Below are 16,241 nucleotides of genomic sequence, written 5' to 3'. Positions count from 1 at the left end.
AAACACTGCGCCCCGGGAGGCCGTGTGCCGTGCTGCGCCGTGCCGTGCTGCGCCGTGCCGCGCCGTGCCGTGCCGTGCTGCGCCGTGCCGTGCCGTGCCCCCCCCGCACGCCGCCCTGCAGCACCCTCAGCCCGACAGACCCCGCGCAGCCCACTCAAAGCGGCGCTCCGAGATGGCGGCGCTGCTATTCCATACTTCCGTACCCCGCCCACAGCACGCGAGGCCACGCCCCCTCTCCATATTCGCTCTCGCTTTGCATAGCCCCGCCCACCTGCTCGCCATGGCGCTGCGCTTCTCGGCCAACCTCTCGTGGCTGTTCCCGGAGCTGCCGGCTCTGCCGGCCCGGCTGGAGGCGGCGGCGCGCGCCGGGTTCGAGGCGGTGGAGGCGGCCTGGCCCGAGGGCTGCCCGGCCCCAGCGCTGCACGCCGCCGCCGAGCGGGCGGGGCTGCGGGTCGTGCTCCTCAACACCCCGCCCGGGGACAAGGAGCGGGGCGAGATGGGGCTGGGCGCCGTGCCCGGGCGGCAGGACGCCTTCCGGCAGGGTCTGGCCGCGGCCGTGCAGTACGCCCGCGCCGTGGGCTGCCCCAGGTAAGTGCGAGGCAGAGCCCCGGCGACGTCCCGCTCCCGCCGAGCTCGGAGCCGGGGCTACGGCTGTGTTGCCCCGCAGCGGCACGCCGGGCTCCGTGCCCCGCCTCGCCCTTTGCCCCGCGCGCCTCGGCCTGCAGCGCCCCGCGCCGTGCCGGACTGCCGCGTGCTCTGCGCGGTCCGAAGCTGCTCCGTCCCCGCGGATCCGCCCCGAAGCTCTCCTCCTCGGCTCCGCGCGGCGTTCCCCCTCGCAGCTTTCCTTCTCCCCACCTGTACCAGCCGTTTCCCGCGCGCCACCGCAGCGGTTGCTTTGTTGAGGGCCACGTGCATTGTAAGAGATGAACGTAGTGACACAACCCACTCTAGAAAAGGGGACGTTCACTTTGCATCGTTACTTCCTTCAGCTGCATAGACCAAGGTCCCGCACTCAGACCCACACCTGTCTGACCCTGCTTGCTTTCTGCATTAACAGCAATGCTGAAAACTGCTTGATTTTCACTACTCCTCCACCCAACAGTTCCCTAAGACTCTCTTTCCAGCCCCGTTGTTGCACCCTGCCTGCAGCCTGTCATGGCCCATGCCAGGCACTGTCTCTGTGCCTGCAGAGCAGTTGTGTCAGCCCCCACCCCTGGCCTGGAGATGGAGCTGAGCTCTGTGTGCCCATAGGATCCACCTGATGGCCGGGCGGGTGCCACAGGGTGCGGAGCGGGCAGCAGTGGCAGGTGAGATGGAGGCCACCTTCATCGAGAACCTCAGGCATGCTGCTGATGTCCTGGCCCAGGTAACGGGGGAGTGGGTTCCCTGTGGGAACAGCTCTGAGGATGGAGAGGCTGTGCTGCTGAGGGGACATTGCTGTGTGACAGGAGGACATGGTGGGGCTGGTGGAGCCTATTAACAGCCGTATCACCGATCCACGCTACTTCCTGAATACCCCACACCAAGGTACAGCACACAGCTCTCCTAAAGGCTCCCAGATGGGGGAAGAGGCAGCCCTAGGCTGTCTGACAGGGCAGATCCTTGGCTGTTGTCTGAGCACAGAGGCAGGAGGTTGACACTGAAGAAACCCTGAAAACTTTAGCCTGGCAGTAACCAGCTCTCATTTCTTGCACCCTCAGCTGCTGCCATCCTGGAGAAGGTGGGACGGCCCAACCTGAGGCTGCAGCTGGTGAGTGCAGCCCTGAGTGCACAGCAGGTGGAGGGCTGCAGGCAGGGCTCAAGGCCAGACAGCCCTGCTCCAGCAGCCCCAGAGGGCAGCACAGGGCCTGAAGCCACAGGGTGGGCCTGGAGGCTGTGAACTCATTGTCTCCGTCTGAGGACATAGAGAGAGGCAGGAAGTGTGGCACAGCCATCCTCCACTGAACAGCTGCAACAATGCTCTTGAATTTTCTCTTACTTAGGACCTCTTTCACTGCCAGATCATGGATGGGAATCTGTCACGTAACCTGGAGTCGTACCTCCCACTCATTGGTAATGCCCTCTGTCTGACCTGTCTTCTCCATGTCTTCTGACCTGAAGATCGGGACAGGGGATGGGTTACCCCCATCCTATGCTGACAGATGGCTGCAGGCAGGGCTGCCTGGGGCACAGCCTCCCATCTCCCCTAGGTCATATCCAGATTGCACAGGTGCCAGGGTGGCACGAGCCCGACAGCCCCGGGGAGCTGAACTTCCCCTACATCTTCAAGCTGCTGGAGTCCCTCGGCTACACCGGCTATGTGGGCTGTGAGTATGCACCAAAAGGTGAGTGAGGCTGTGTGCTCTGAACCCCCCAAGCAGATCCCAGCACGGACTGGTCCTCTGGGACTGTGCGAAGATAGGCCTGACTGGGGGTGGTAGGCAGTAGAGTCCCGACCTGGAAACAAGAGCAGAAGCTGCTGCAGTTTGGCTAGGGTTGCCAGTACAATCCTTTATCTGCCATGCAGGAGACACAATAGAAGGTCTTGGCTGGCTGCGCTCATACTGGGAGAGCAAAGGCATGAAACCTGGTGGGCCCAGAAAAGCAACAGAGTAAAGCAAGGAAAGCACTGGAATAAATGTCAAACCAATGAGCCTAACATGAGAATGTGTGTCTTCTGTTCGGGGATGCTGGGGCAGCCCCAGAGATGACAGGATGACATCAAGGACATAAAAGCATCTTGACCTCTGGGCTGCAGCTCTAGGATGAGACTTCCAGTCCTCAGTGCTGAGGAAGCATTCACTCCGCAGGAAGGGAGTGAGTTTTCCAAAGTCCAGCTGGTGCCTGGAGCTGCAGGTTCTGGACTTTACCACTCTGCCTACCTCATTCTTACCCAAAGCTGCTGGCAAATGCCTGCAACAGCTGGACGAAAAGGAGCAGGCAGCCCTCTCCCAGGTTGCTGAGCAGGACCACACTGCCACTCGTGCTCTGAGCAAGGAGACTCAGTGCAAACTCAAGCCTGCCCTGCTTCAGGGAGAGCCCAATGGGGAAAGGGTGCCTCTGCTGCCCTGAAGAGGCTTTCCCCATCCTGACCGGTGGCACAGGAGTGGAGAGCTGATTCAATTTATTTCACAAATATATCCATGGCTTTAATGTATCATCATTAATGTACACCTCCACAAAACCTTCCCCATGTCCATTCACCCTTCCTATCCCATTTGGTGCTCTCCTATTGAGAGCAAAGGGCTGGAAGCAGGCACCCTCTGCCTGAAGGCGCAGAAGTTTCCCCTTGAAGGCACCATGCCACCGCCCTGCACCTCCATATCCTTATCGGACAGAACTCACTGCAGGTGCTGAAGTCAACATCCCCAAGAGCTGCTCTGTTTCAGCCAAGCTACAACAGCCAACCTCCTGTCCATGGCCTTCACAGACCATTCAAACCCACTAAAACCTGTCCCCAGGGTCACAGCAGCCAGCCAAGGACCAAGGAAGGTGCAGCTGTGCTGGAGCCCAAGGGGAGCAACAGGGCTGCCCTCATCCAGCCCCAAGCTCATCACATTGGTGGCGTGCATGCTGCCAGCAGTGCTGTGAACAGGTTCCACCCAGCAGCCTGTTTCTCTCCATCATCACCCACAGCACGAGTGTGCACAGGTGCAGTGCGTATTCCTGCAGGAGGAGGTGGTGGCAATGCTAGAGCAGTCCTGTCCAGAGGTTGAAGCAGGCAGTGTTGATAACTGACTCCAGGTGGTGATACGTGGATACGAGCTGCGGCAGAGGGCTCTCACTGTTCTGGGGCTGCACAGGGAACGGCTCTCGGAAAACCACGGTGAGGCTCTGCCAAGAGGAAGAAGCAGGTTAGGGCACAGGATGGAAATGAACAGCCCCCAGCTCAACTGTGTAGGCACCTGCTTGGCAGTGTCAGGCAGGTGCTGGGAGAAGTCCCAAAATGCCAGCAGCACTATGTTGGTGCTTAGTTGAAGCCTCCTCCCAATTTTCTTGGGGGAAAATGAGGCAATAAGGACATGCTCACTCTGTACCAGCCCCCATGCATCTGCAGTTCTGCCAACCCCAGCAGTAGCTGCCTTGGGAGTGAGGGGATCCTGCTGCCTCCACAGTAATAAGGGGTTCCAGGAAAATGAGAGGGAAATTTCTTCTTCAAAGGCAAAGAGTAGGAGTGGAACAAATAGGGAAAGGGAGGAGATTAAATGTAATAACTGCAATCCTAAAAATAAATGCTAGCTGCTCCATTCTCATTAGTAAGTACTAAGCAGGCAGGGTGGGGGCAGAGGGGTTCTGAGAACAGAGTGTGGAAGGGAAAGTTGCAGGAACCAACGAGGAAGAAAAACGTGAGCAACTCTGCATTCAGATCAGCATCATGGAGGCAGGACTCGGGACCTGGATGCTCTCCAGAGCCGAAACACAGTTCATGCAGTAGCCAGGGTCTCCTAACACACTTGTAAAGCCCCGAGAAGAGCTGTGAAAAACAGCAAATGCACTGCCGCCATCAAAGACATAAGAGAAAGTGATTTGTTGCCTGCAGTTGGAGCTTAACTCCAACTGCAGGCAAGGCATTAGAGCAGACCTGGGGAAGAAGAACCATAAGGTAAACACAGTTGTGTTTTACAGAAGTGATGTGCTAATGCTGGAGCTCTTCTTTGATAAGGCAATATTTCTAGACAAAGGAATCATGGTGCATCTTATCTGAACTTCAGGAAAGATTCAGGAAGCTTCAGGGATGTAGTACCACACGGGAAATTTAGGTAAGCTGAAGAAAGAAATGAATGCAAAAATAAGGCGAAGAAGGTAGTGCTAAACAGGGAAGCAGTGGGCTGGAGAGAGATTACAAATGGAGTTCCTCTGGGACAGGTCTAGTGACTCATGTTGACTTGTACTTTAATGAGTATGGCACAAAGAAGAGGAGCATACTGATAAAATTTGAGGCACTAATACAAAAACAAAAAGAAAAACCAAAAAAACCCAAACACCCTAAGGAATTCTGAGAGGCCACAGGAAAGGGATGAATGCTAAATGCAAAATACAAAGTTAGGATTTCTGTTATGAGTTCATGGGGAGAGAGGAGGGAGGTGGTCTGGGTTTAACGACGATCACAAGGTGGCACCAGTGAGACAAACACAAAAAGACAAACACTGGAGCAATGTGTGCTCTGGTGCTGGACTGAATGCACAAGGACCCAAACTGGATAGAGACAACTGTGAGCATGATCTGAAAGCAGCCCTGTGGAAGAAAAGGGGATCAACTGCTCACTCTTTTCCAATATAAGAACAAAGGGGCATCAAATAAGAAGAGCAGAAGTAGGTCCAAAAAACAAGCCAAAGAGGGCAGCTCTTTAGCTAGGCTGTAAGGACATAATGGAGCTGCAAATCAGGACAAATAATGGATTCTACAAATTGACCAGAAGAAATAATGCCACTGAAGGTATTAAATACAAAGGTCATGTGTAACTGTGCTAAATTGCCAGATGTTGGGACACTATTTGGAAAAGGGATTACAAGCTTCTTGACTTATTCTCCCCACAGTGCACTTGCTCTTGGCCACTGCTGGATGAACCCCTGTATAGCTGCTCTCACATTCTCAAGTTCTTACCGTCTTTCCTGAATGAGAATCGAGAAACACAAGAACGAAGCAATCTGTGAACTTCTGGTTGAGCACAACCTGTGAAGAGAGCCACAGCACACATTCAAAAGGAGACAGCACAACCTCCGGGAAGGGGTATGAACACCCACCCAGGGACACACTGACATGCAGGATGAGTGGCCTGACACACTGGAGGTGCAAGTCTGCTTGGCTCACAGGTTGCACTGCCAAACTGCAGGGACACTTGGCATCATGCTTTGTAGGGAAAAGAAGTGACTGCTTGTTTAGGGGCAGGGAGGCAGACACTGCTGTGCCACAAAAGCACACACCTTACACTGCACCAACAGCAGCAGAGAACAGCTTGACAGCACCCAGTTGTCCTGACTGCACCATGAGGCTCACGCAGTGGGGCCCTAGAAAGGGGAGACAGCTGCAAGTGGGCAAGGGGCTGGGTCTTACCAGGTACTGGGTGCCAGTTTCAGCGTTGTGGAAGTGCCGACAGCTCTGGGGAAAGCGGCTCAAAAGCACTTTGATAAGGCTCTGGTACCAGGAGACTGTCATGGTGAGGAAGCATCCCTGTGGGTACAAAGAAAGGCTAAGAAACGGGGACACCAGCAGCCACAAATGTGACAGCAGCACTCAGATCCAAAAAAAAGATGCATCTTGCAAAGCCCAGTGAGGCACGCTGACCCAGGGCCAGTACCTCTCCACAGATGGATCTGTGCAGCCTCCTCTTTCTCCTGCCAGCTAGAGGACATACTCTTGCCTCTGCCTTCCTACCCAACAGGAATTGCATCCTGCAGACCCCAGTCCCTCCCCAGAGGGGGAACACCATGACCACAGCCCTGCTGCTCACCAGCTGCGGGTCCACATCCGCAATGGATTTCCCGTGCACAGCATCAAGCAGCTCCTCCAGCTCCACCAGCGATAACTTGCCCAGCTTCAACTTGTCAGAAGCCAGAGGCTCCAGAAGGAAGAGACGCTTCCAGAGGTTGTCCCTGCGGCAGTGGCACTTGGCCAGCTGCACCATGCTGCTGAGCTGCTTCTGGGCCGAGGCCACCTCGGAGGCCAGCAAGGGGAAGAGCGGCGAGGTGTAGAAGAGCCCTGGCCCCACTTGGACCTGTTTGCCCCCAGCGTAGAACTCGCTGCTGTCCTCCATCTCCTGCCACAGCTCCCGCTCCACCGGCTGTGGCCGCCCCAGGCTCGGCTCTGGCTCTGCTGCCTCCCATGCTGCCGGGCCCACCACAGGCTCCAGCACTTCTCGCTGTAAGTGTGGCAGCTTCTTGAAGCGCCGCATATCAGCTGTGAGCCGGGGAAATAGCTCCCTCTGGCTGGTCATGATCACGTAGAAACGCAACCTGAGAGCAAGACAGCATTGTCACCAAGGGAATGAGGACTGCTCCCTTTCTCAGCTGGGCTGCACAGGAACAGTGGGGCACTCTGTCTCAGGCTATAAGGGTGTTTCTCTGCCTAGAGGACAGACAGCAAACTGCCATTCCTCTGCAAGGAACCTCTCTGGGCAGCACCACACCTGTCTGGGATGTACCAAACAAAGCCCACCCTTCCAGTGCCCTCCTCCCCAGTTAGGGAGCTTTGTGACGTGACTCAGGGCCCAAAGCTCTCACCGGAGCATGCGCCTCTCTGCTTCGCTTTGCTCCTCAAATGGTGCTGCACTGTGACACACCAGAAGGGATACATCGAAATCATCATGGTGACGCAAACCTTCTGAGTCCTTGTAGGAGCCTGAGCTGGAAGGAAAAGGCAGATCTGTGAGAAGGAGACCTCACTTTGTTCTCACAGAGCTTTCAGTACTGCAGATTGCTGGCTGTGTGGGATTCAACACCATAGGACTCCTCAGAAATGTTATGGGAAGCGAGGCAAGTGCATGCACGTACATGAACACCCATACACACCACCTCTGCTGGCATGATTTCCAAAAAGCTGAGCAGCACTACTGCCTGGGACTATGTAGGACAAAGACAACTTTGTTGGCACCTTCGGGAAATCTCCTCAGCTCTCAGGTGGCATTGGTCAGCCTCAGGCAGCTCCAGGAACTTGGAGCAAAGGCACCTACCTGTTCCAGATAGAGACCAGTGCATATTCATTCTGCTCTGTGCCTGGAGTCCCCTTCTTGTTGTCAATGCCAGTAGCTGGTCGGGCCATGCGCAGCGGCTTCATGTGATAGGTGTTGGCATGGTCAGCAATGTAATTGTACAGCTGGTGTGCAGTGATCATGTTGGTGGGCAGGGCCAGCATGCCTAGTGGGGAAAGACATGTTGCTGTCACAGGAGGGCAGAGCAGTGTCCTACAAACTACTCTGTGGGATACAGCTCCAAAGCATGAGCCTCCCTTCCAGAACGGAGCATTAATGACTTCCCTATGGTGGGCACCACATCACCCTCTTCCTGCCACTTACTGAGTCAGATGTGTTCATAAAGCACTTGCGGATCTTTTGCCAAGTTATGGGCTGATGATCAATCTCCAAATGATCACATGTTGGCTACTTACCTTGGAAAACATGGTTGCGACCAAATTTGGGGATGTCAGTGTGATGGGCAATGAAGTCCTCCAGGAAGCTAGTGAGATGGTACCCCTGGCGGAGCGTCATGTGGGAGCCCAGCAGATATTGGTGGACTATCCGCAAGTGGAAATCATAGCTGAATGAATGCACATGCATGAGGTCCCGCACCTTGTCACACTCCTCTGTAAAGAGCATGGAGAGCTGTAGGAAAAGGAATGAAAGCAAGTGAGTTACCAGGCAGCCCACAGCCTTCTGCAGAGCCTCGCTGACAGCAAGGCATGGCAGAACCAGCATAGCCACCCCTGCCCTGACACCATAGCAGGATGCAGCCCAGAAGCTGTGTGCACAGTGCAAATAGCAGACTTGCAGACCCAGTCCCTGAGGGCCTCAAGGGATCCAGCTTGGTGGCACCTTCCACACTTGACCCTGCTGCTGCAGGTCTCCAGCAGCAGCACAAACCGATTGGCACTGCCTCCTTTTTGGCATAACACATCCTCCCTTAAGTTGAAAATCATGTGGACATGAAGCAGGACACATCCCCATCCCTGGAGACATTCAAGGGCAACATGATTGAACTGTAGATGTCCCTGCTTATTGTAGGGGAGTTAGACTAGACAACCTTTGAGGGTCCATTCCAACCCTAACAATTCTATGATCCTCCTTCCATCTGAGCACTGCTCTGCATGGCCCAGTCCTTGAGCAGGTACAGGATACACTGAGGCTGGAGCCCCAGTGAGTTCTGGGTCTACAGGTAAGGACTGACTTACTGAGAATTCCCTGGGAGCAAGAGGCAGCACAGGAGCCCGTGCAAGTGGTTGGACTCAGAGATGGGCAACAATAGAGCTTCTAAAGCCCTGTACTCAGTAACAGAAGCCAAGCTTGGCTGTTGGGAAGCTGGATGATCTGGCAGCTGGGGTGTCACAGAGCTTGAGAGAAGGCCTCACCAGCATTTGGCTGTCGCCCCTACTCAGCGTGCTGGTCATCCAGGGCAGCACCAGCCTGCACACACAGACAGCCATACTCACTAGCTAGTGCTGGGAGGGGCAGCTAGTGTGGCAGGGGACAGTGTTGGTGAAGGTTTCAGCCTTGCCCTTGTGCCAGGAGCTCACAGTGCTATTGTAAGGTTTTTAAGCTCTTTGACCTCTTTGGGCAGCTGAGCCACACCATAATCCTTTGGTTTAAGGACAGGATAAGCAGGGAACACCAGCAGGCAGGAGGTGTTGACACAAGAACAGTCTGCTCTCTGCATCACCTGTGTTGCCACTGCCATGAGGCAGACGGCAACCTGCACATCCAGGATCAACCCAGAGAGGAGCCTATGACTCTGCCCGAGAAAGGCAGGGCAAAGAGCAAGGAACACACAGCACTGCCTGCCTGCAAGCACCCAAGGCCCATCCCATCCTCCTCCCAAGCTGTGCTGTCCATACAGCACATACAGCAGCCACAGGCACAGGAGGCTGGTGGCTGGAGCAGGAGGGGTAAAAGCACAGCCAATGAGAGGCTCAGCCCTGCACTGGCAGGTCCTGCTGCACCTGGTGTGGCAGCAGAAAGAGAGGACATACTGCAGACTCAGACATGGAGCTGTGTTCCATGCAGCTCTTGCTACGAATTCTAGCTGTAAAAGTGCCCTGATGGAGAGAAATGCACAGCCAGTGGGAAGGATAAGGCACTGTGCAGCCCAGTTCCTGCCCCAGCTCGTCTTATAGAGGCACAGGGTGGGATAAGCAGAGAGAAAGGATGAAGGAGCCCAACTGCCCCATCTGAGGGAACTGCAGGCTGGTTCCAGCATGAGGGAAGGCTAGCCAGAGGTCTGCAGCAAGCCCAATGCTCCCAGTGCTGTGCCCTCCCAAGTCAGCCAGAGAGCCTGGGCACTCCCTGCAATGCCAGCTGCAGCCTGGTAACCTGCCCTATGCATCACAGACTTCCCAGGAAAGGTCCAGCAAACCCTCAGGGACTGCAGCAAGGTCCAGGCAGGTTTTAAGCTTATATATGCCAAGAACAGTTCATGTAAGATGCAGCTCTGCTATGCAGCCATCTTGTAAAGGACAATATGGTCACATGCCCTCCTGCCTCAGGCAGGCTGGGGTCATCCAGCCTTTCTAAGCATCCATCCAGTGCTCTGGGACAGGCAGGAGATATTAACACACCAAAAGAGAAGGGAGCAGGCAGCCCCATGGTGTGACAAAACAAGACACAGAGGTGTCAAGAACCAGGGCTTGTGGTGCAGAAAATTATCTCGACTAGCAAAAAGCAGCCAGCCACATTCACAGATCCCTGTTACCATTCTGCTTCCCTTTCATTCAATGGAAGCAGAGAACGTCTGGTTTCGATGTACTGACTTTTCCCAGAGCAGCCATTTTTGCTAAAAATGGTTTGTGTTCCTCTTGTTCCTCCCCAGTGTGCTGTCTTGCTCCCCAAAGAACAAGAGTCATCTTCTTCTAAAACCTTCTACCTCCTCTCATTGCACTCCCTGTCTGCTGAAGCAACATGCTATGTAGGACATATGACTGCAGAAGGCTCTGCAAACTTTTCTTTACCAGGAGAGAACAAAGCATTCCACAACTTGCTGCACATGAAATGCTTACTCTGTCCCACAAATCACTGCCCCTCCCAGAGCAGCACCTAGTCACAAAGAGCACCAGCTGTACAAAGTCATTACCTGAGAGTTCACAGACTGGCCCATGGGGATCCGCGAGCACTCCAATGCATACTGCTTCACACAGAAGTAATAGCCCTAGAGGAAAGAGCACACTGAGTACAGCATGGGCCTTGGGCCTCTCCAAGGAAGAAGAGGAGCCCATACAAGGCTGGCTGCACCTCACACTTGTCTATTCATCTGCTGGGCTAGGTCCCTGGTACTCTTGCTCCCTTCTTTTGTCTTCTCTTGTGTCTGAGCAAAGCAAACCTTGGGACAAACCAGCCAATATATGGCTGAGCAGTGTGTCCTACCTAGTGCTAAGCCTTGCATCTTGTATTTGTTCCCTTCCAGGCAGAACTAACTACTCTCGGTCCCACAGAACTGTCCCTACAGTACTGCAGTACTGTGGAAAAGGCAGACAGAATTGCATGTTCCTGCCACACTCCTCACTCACACTGTGTCCTTGTAAGTCTGTCCCAAACTCCCTCCGACTGTTGTATTTTGTTTGTGTTTTCCTCTCTCACCTGGAAGGCCAACTCCATCAGCACAATCCCACCTGGAAGAGCTCTCTGCAGATGATAGGTGGCAACAGCAGGGCTTGCGCTCTGGGAAGAGAAGGACAAAGCTGAAGAGGCTCTCTGCACAGAAGAGCAGCCTGCACACCAGCATGCAAAGCTGCCAAGATGTTCTGTGGCAGAGGTGGAAGAATAACAACTTTATCAACTGAGCAAATTCACTGGTAGTAAGGGAGCAGACATGCTAGAGAATGAAAAGAATTCTAATAAAGCTAATAAGCAGCCTTCCAGAGAGCATACCAGAGATGCTGCTGCTTTCACCTCCTGCCTGCTCAGGGCAGGATGCCTCCAGAAGAGGGCACAGTGAGCGGGAGGGTAATGCTGCCCACAACACCTTACTCCCACCTCTCTGCTCAGTATTTCCCAGATCATCACAGCTGCCCAACAGAGCAGATATCAAAGGCAACCAGCTGGGATTTACAGCTTAGCTGCCAGGAAAATCACTAGCCTGCTGTTAAGCTGTTTCACTGGATTGCTCTCCTCTTGTTTTGACTGTGGGCAAGACAACACCTTGCAGTTCTGTACCAGCTTCACCCATAAGCGAGTACCAGGAAAGGGTGAGAACAGGGTCAGCAAATGTTATGCTTCCATCCTCCCTGGGTTTTGTGAACCACAGGTGGTTTCTGCCTACCTAGCAATTCCGATGGATTCTTCTTTCAGGTTATTCTCTTTCAAACCCATATAAGCTCTTAGCTTTCACAGAATTTTTGACAAAAATCACTGTTACCCTGCTACTGCATTAAGACAGACTCCTTTTGCTTTGGGACCTGCTCCTGATACTCCCATTTGGTAATGAAAATGACAGCAGTGAATCAAACCCTTTCCCAGCTGGCTGTGATTTGGTAGAGCTCTATTCTGTCCCTCCCTCATTGCCTCTTCTTTATAAATGAAGAGCCACAGCCTGCTCAGTCTGTCTGCACACGTCTCTACTCTGCTCTCTCACATCCCTTCTGTGAAAAATAGATTCAAAAGCAACCAGAACTGCCCTACTTCTGCCCACAGCCTGACTTCCATCCCAGTTTCACTTCTTTAACAGCATAAGCACTCACCTTTGGACTCCCCTCCGCTTTTGACTTTGTATAGGAAAAGGATCCTCTCCCCTCCACACCCATTGCTGCCAGAGCTCGGATCCGACTTGTGCTACTGGAAGCAACAAGAGAGAGCCTTGAGCAGGGCAGCCAGCATCTCCTGTTGTGCCAAGCCAGGGCAGAGCTCCATGTCAGCCCTTCCTGATCACAGGATTCCCAGAACATCACTGACCTGCGAGTAGTAGGTGAGGGCGGCCGCACCTGGACCAGAATGAAGCCCATGCTCTGCAGGTACTGGATGTATTGCTGCAAGAAGGCATTACACATCTCTTGCAGCCAGGGCTCCTCCTTCAGCTTGCAAGGCAGTGATTCTGTCGAGTCACAGCTGTGGCTGCGGTCTCTCCCTGATGCTGTAGAATCATTTGAGCGGTGGCGCTTCTGGAAGAAAAAAGAATTTCCTAAGGAGAGCTGCTGTGAGAGGGGTTGCTCAGTGGGATAGCACCAGAACGATGAACAGAAGACAGACTTCTCTCTGCCAGAAAGCAGTAACAGCCAACCTATGGCACATGCAGCAATACCAAATCCAGTATTCACTCAGCCCTTGACTGACCTAGCAGCACTGAAACAAACTATTGGAAGAAGTACACTGCAGAAAGGGATAACTCTCATCTCCTCCCCAGAACAGCTAGCAGAGTCTTGATAGCTCACAACTGGTTCACAAAGCTCAGTGGTGCCCAGCTCCTATTGCCATGTAAGAATCTGGTCCTCTTATAAATCCTTGCGATATCTCGGGTTTTATTACTGGCTTGGTAGTGTAGTAACATTATATGAATAATATTTCCTTTTCACCATTTGCAGTCCCCTTCTGGTGTATTTGAATACTCCTTGTCTTTTTGCTGTGAGACTCTAAGCTTTCTTTTCTTGATTTCTCTCCTTTGAGCAGGTGGATGCTCTCACATGTTTCTATCTGCCTTTTCATTTAGCTATCCTACAAGCAGTCTCTTTATTAGAGTCTCTCCAGCTACTCTCTGACCTTACTTTCTCTGAGTCCCTGCAATTTAATGCCTTTGCTATGAGATGCTGGACTCACACTTCCCCAAATGAAGACATTAATCCATAAGTATTTTAGAAAGGTGTATGAATAATACCCATGATATTAGCACACCTTTCTGATGTATTCTAAATGGTTTGCCTTTTGCATGAAGCTATCCATGAATTGCAGAAATCCACTGGGCTGCCTGCTTTGCTCCTACAGGCTCCGCAGTTAATGTTCAATATGGGAGAAATTCAAATTCCTACCCCCATGGTGCTCTGCCTTCCTGGTAAACCACATCCTGCTCCCACAACACCACTCATTTCACAGGTTGCTCAAGGCCATCTCTGAGCTCTTCACAGTCTTTTCCTGTTCTGATCAATCTGAACCACTACAGGGTGTCTCAATGCTTGGCATCTCATTTGTACTGAGATATATTTTCCTGATGATACAGAACCCAATACACAACCTCAATGCCCTGCTCCCAGGCTCTTTAAATTGAATGACCAGTTTTCATTTTGTTCTGTTCCAAAAAACAAAGTGAAGTTTTCATTTTGTGATGATAGTTTTCCTTTCTCTCATGAGTGCTCAATTTCTGCAGCAACCTCTGTTAAAGACCGTCAGAATCCTTCTGACATTTAGATAAATTACCACAGTCTTTTCTTCCCTTCTGACACACACACAGACCACAAACAGCCAGTATGACATCTGCACAGGTTAGACTCTGTCAGGCTGCAACCTGCTCAGGATTCAGGTGGCTTGTTTTCAATTGTTCCAGCTATTTGCTGGGTCTGGACAAATTTTATCAGGTCTGGCTACTAACGTATAGAGAGAGGCTTAGCTTCCCCAAAAGACAGCATGCTGATGGCTTTGCTAGACTCCACCTCTGGATTCCCTATGTAGCAAAGGGAAGTCATTCTTCCCAGGGATGGTATGACTGCACAAAGAAGGCTTTGAGGACCCAATTTTTTTCCTCAGTCTCCGTCTTCACCATGGTGTATGCCCTGTTCTAAGGTTGCAAATTCATCCCATAATGCAGGGGTTGGCTCAAAGCAGAACTATCTTGGAAAAAAAAAAAAGCAAAATCATCCCTTTTTCCAGCACACAAAAGTCAAACCCAACTGGCTTCTGCTGACACTCACCTTCCCCTCCACCTTGCCCTGCTGGTCAGTCTGGATCTGCTGCCGGAAGGCTGGGTCAAAGAGCAGCGGAGTAGCACAGTAGTGAACAAGGCGTGAGGACTGCTTCAGGGTCTCCAGGTCTGACAGCTGCACAGCACAAGAACACAGTTACAAGTATACATCCCTCACCAGGACCAGGAACAAGCTATCTGCAATACCATCCTGCTGCTCAAGCGTGAATTAAACTTCAGAGGCAAACACCCTGTTTTACAGCCCTTCTAATGCTGGGCAGCAAAGACTCATTAGCAAAGCTCTAGAGGCCAGCAGGCCCAGAATTTCAAGCAGAGAGCACTGCTCCACAGCCAGACACCATCTCCAGCATAAATCCCAATCTGAGCTCCAATGCTGCCTCCTATAAAAAGGATGCTGGTGTTGCCAGCACTCTGTACGAAAGCCCAGTTTGCACTCACACTGATAGGCATGTTTGACTGTGCTGATCTCTGCTGCCAGGTCACAAAGAGATTCTCTATCTTCATCTGCTTCTCCAATTCTAGAGAAAAGAGAACAGACAGATGTATGAAGCCATAGCCATTCCACTACACACCCACCCTGCCGACTGTACTCCCAACACTGGCCATAACCCATCCTTTCACAGCATCCTGGCAGGAAGAGCTGACAACTGCCCCTTTGCCAGAACTCATTCTGCTTTTTTCACTCCTTTTCCAGGAGCAGGAGTGTGATCAGGCAGTTAGGCTCCTGTCCCTGCATCTCTCTTGCTTTACCTTTCCTCTCCATGCTTTTGATTTCCAGGAATTGGGCCCCATGTCGAGCCACAGGGTCAAAAGGTCCCAACTCTGGACCATGGGGTATGCGTTTGATAGTGGTAACATCCCGCAGAGCTTCATCAAAGGGCACCACATCAGGATGGAAATGCAGAGATGGCAGGCTGCGTGCAGAACTGCTCAGTCGGCCTTGCTCCTTGCTAGGTGGGGGACACGAGCTCCGGATCAGTGCATCCACCTCCAAAGTGGAGTTCAGGAAAGGATTTGGCTCCTAAGAAAGCAGAAGCAACCATGGAAGACTCCTTACAGCTAGTTATGGAGCAAGGACCCACAAGAATAGAGTAGATGCAATTTTGGTCATCTGCAGACATTTGTTGACCTTCTCCACCACCTGTCCAGAGATCAGTATTGCTCTAGCTTGCAATGGGAAGCCCATTCCACAGTCTCCTCCACCCTAAGTATTCCAGCCACAAATAATAATGCCAACAGCAGCATTCTGTCAGGACATGTTCTGGTTGGACATATAACCACCTGAAGATGCCTTGTCAACCAGCACACAAGTACAACCTTCTTTCTGAAGATCTGCCAGAACTCCTCCTGATGGGGAAAGGATTGCTGTGTCTGGCAGGATACCCTACCTGCTTGCTGTCCTCGTGCCACGGCGGGTCCATAAAGCAGTGGTGGTGGAATAGTCCCATCTTCTGGCTGATCAAGCAGTGCACAATGTGGGAGCGGGCATTCTGCCACTGCAGCAGACGAATGAGTGAGCAATTCAAGTTGGCCCCCAGATCTGGGGACCAGTTGTAGGTGTAAAGTGTCAGCTAGAAAGAAAAGAGGGGGAGGAAGGGTGAAGGATCTGCTTAGAAAAAGGTGATACAGGCTGCCCCAGGTGCTCTGGGTGGGACTTGCTGCAGCTCCAGCTGCTTTCAGATAGTAAGGCTGGAACAGAGCTAGTGACAACTGCTCATT

General features: G+C 52.6%; 2 protein-coding genes across 14 annotated transcripts in view; one reads left to right on the top strand and one right to left on the bottom strand.

Annotated features, from left to right (window-relative positions):
* Positions 1 to 265: 265 nt before the first annotated feature.
* HYI (hydroxypyruvate isomerase (putative)) lies at positions 266 to 2,638 on the top strand. Its single transcript, XM_031600915.2, has 7 exons — positions 266 to 588; positions 1,252 to 1,366; positions 1,449 to 1,527; positions 1,701 to 1,750; positions 1,983 to 2,052; positions 2,190 to 2,324; positions 2,507 to 2,638. The coding sequence occupies exons 1-7, from the start codon at positions 281 to 283 to the stop codon at positions 2,593 to 2,595; spliced, it is 846 nt and encodes a 281-aa protein (XP_031456775.2). The 5' UTR covers positions 266 to 280; the 3' UTR covers positions 2,596 to 2,638.
* Positions 2,639 to 3,102: 464 nt separating this feature from the next.
* SZT2 (SZT2 subunit of KICSTOR complex) overlaps positions 3,103 to 16,241 on the bottom strand; it is a 55,782-nt gene continuing 42,643 nt past the window's right edge. For 11 of the 13 annotated variants that reach the window (XM_090146526.1, XM_090146531.1, XM_090146528.1 and 8 more), the window contains 15 exons: positions 15,911 to 16,093; positions 15,273 to 15,543; positions 14,961 to 15,040; positions 14,512 to 14,637; positions 12,569 to 12,774; positions 12,358 to 12,451; positions 11,258 to 11,338; positions 10,755 to 10,829; positions 8,083 to 8,296; positions 7,649 to 7,832; positions 7,200 to 7,322; positions 6,431 to 6,932; positions 6,034 to 6,150; positions 5,584 to 5,652; positions 3,103 to 3,813 (listed from right to left, as the gene is read on the bottom strand). In XM_090146526.1, coding sequence (XP_090002652.1) covers positions 3,670 to 3,813; positions 5,584 to 5,652; positions 6,034 to 6,150; positions 6,431 to 6,932; positions 7,200 to 7,322; positions 7,649 to 7,832; positions 8,083 to 8,296; positions 10,755 to 10,829; positions 11,258 to 11,338; positions 12,358 to 12,451; positions 12,569 to 12,774; positions 14,512 to 14,637; positions 14,961 to 15,040; positions 15,273 to 15,543; positions 15,911 to 16,093 — 2,469 coding nt within the window. In that variant the 3' untranslated portion in view covers positions 3,103 to 3,669. The remainder of the gene's footprint in view (positions 3,814 to 5,583; positions 5,653 to 6,033; positions 6,151 to 6,430; positions 6,933 to 7,199; positions 7,323 to 7,648; positions 7,833 to 8,082; positions 8,297 to 10,754; positions 10,830 to 11,257; positions 11,339 to 12,357; positions 12,452 to 12,568; positions 12,775 to 14,511; positions 14,638 to 14,960; positions 15,041 to 15,272; positions 15,544 to 15,910; positions 16,094 to 16,241) is intronic. The other 2 variants (XM_090146530.1, XM_031600903.2) reach the window with 1 other exon arrangement.

The sequence above is a fragment of the Phasianus colchicus genome, chromosome 9 (assembly GCF_987193195.1).
Source record: "Phasianus colchicus chromosome 9, bPhaCol1.hap1.1, whole genome shotgun sequence".
Taxonomy (NCBI): Eukaryota; Metazoa; Chordata; class Aves; order Galliformes; family Phasianidae; genus Phasianus; species Phasianus colchicus.
This window is presented reverse-complemented; position numbering and strand designations above follow the sequence as displayed.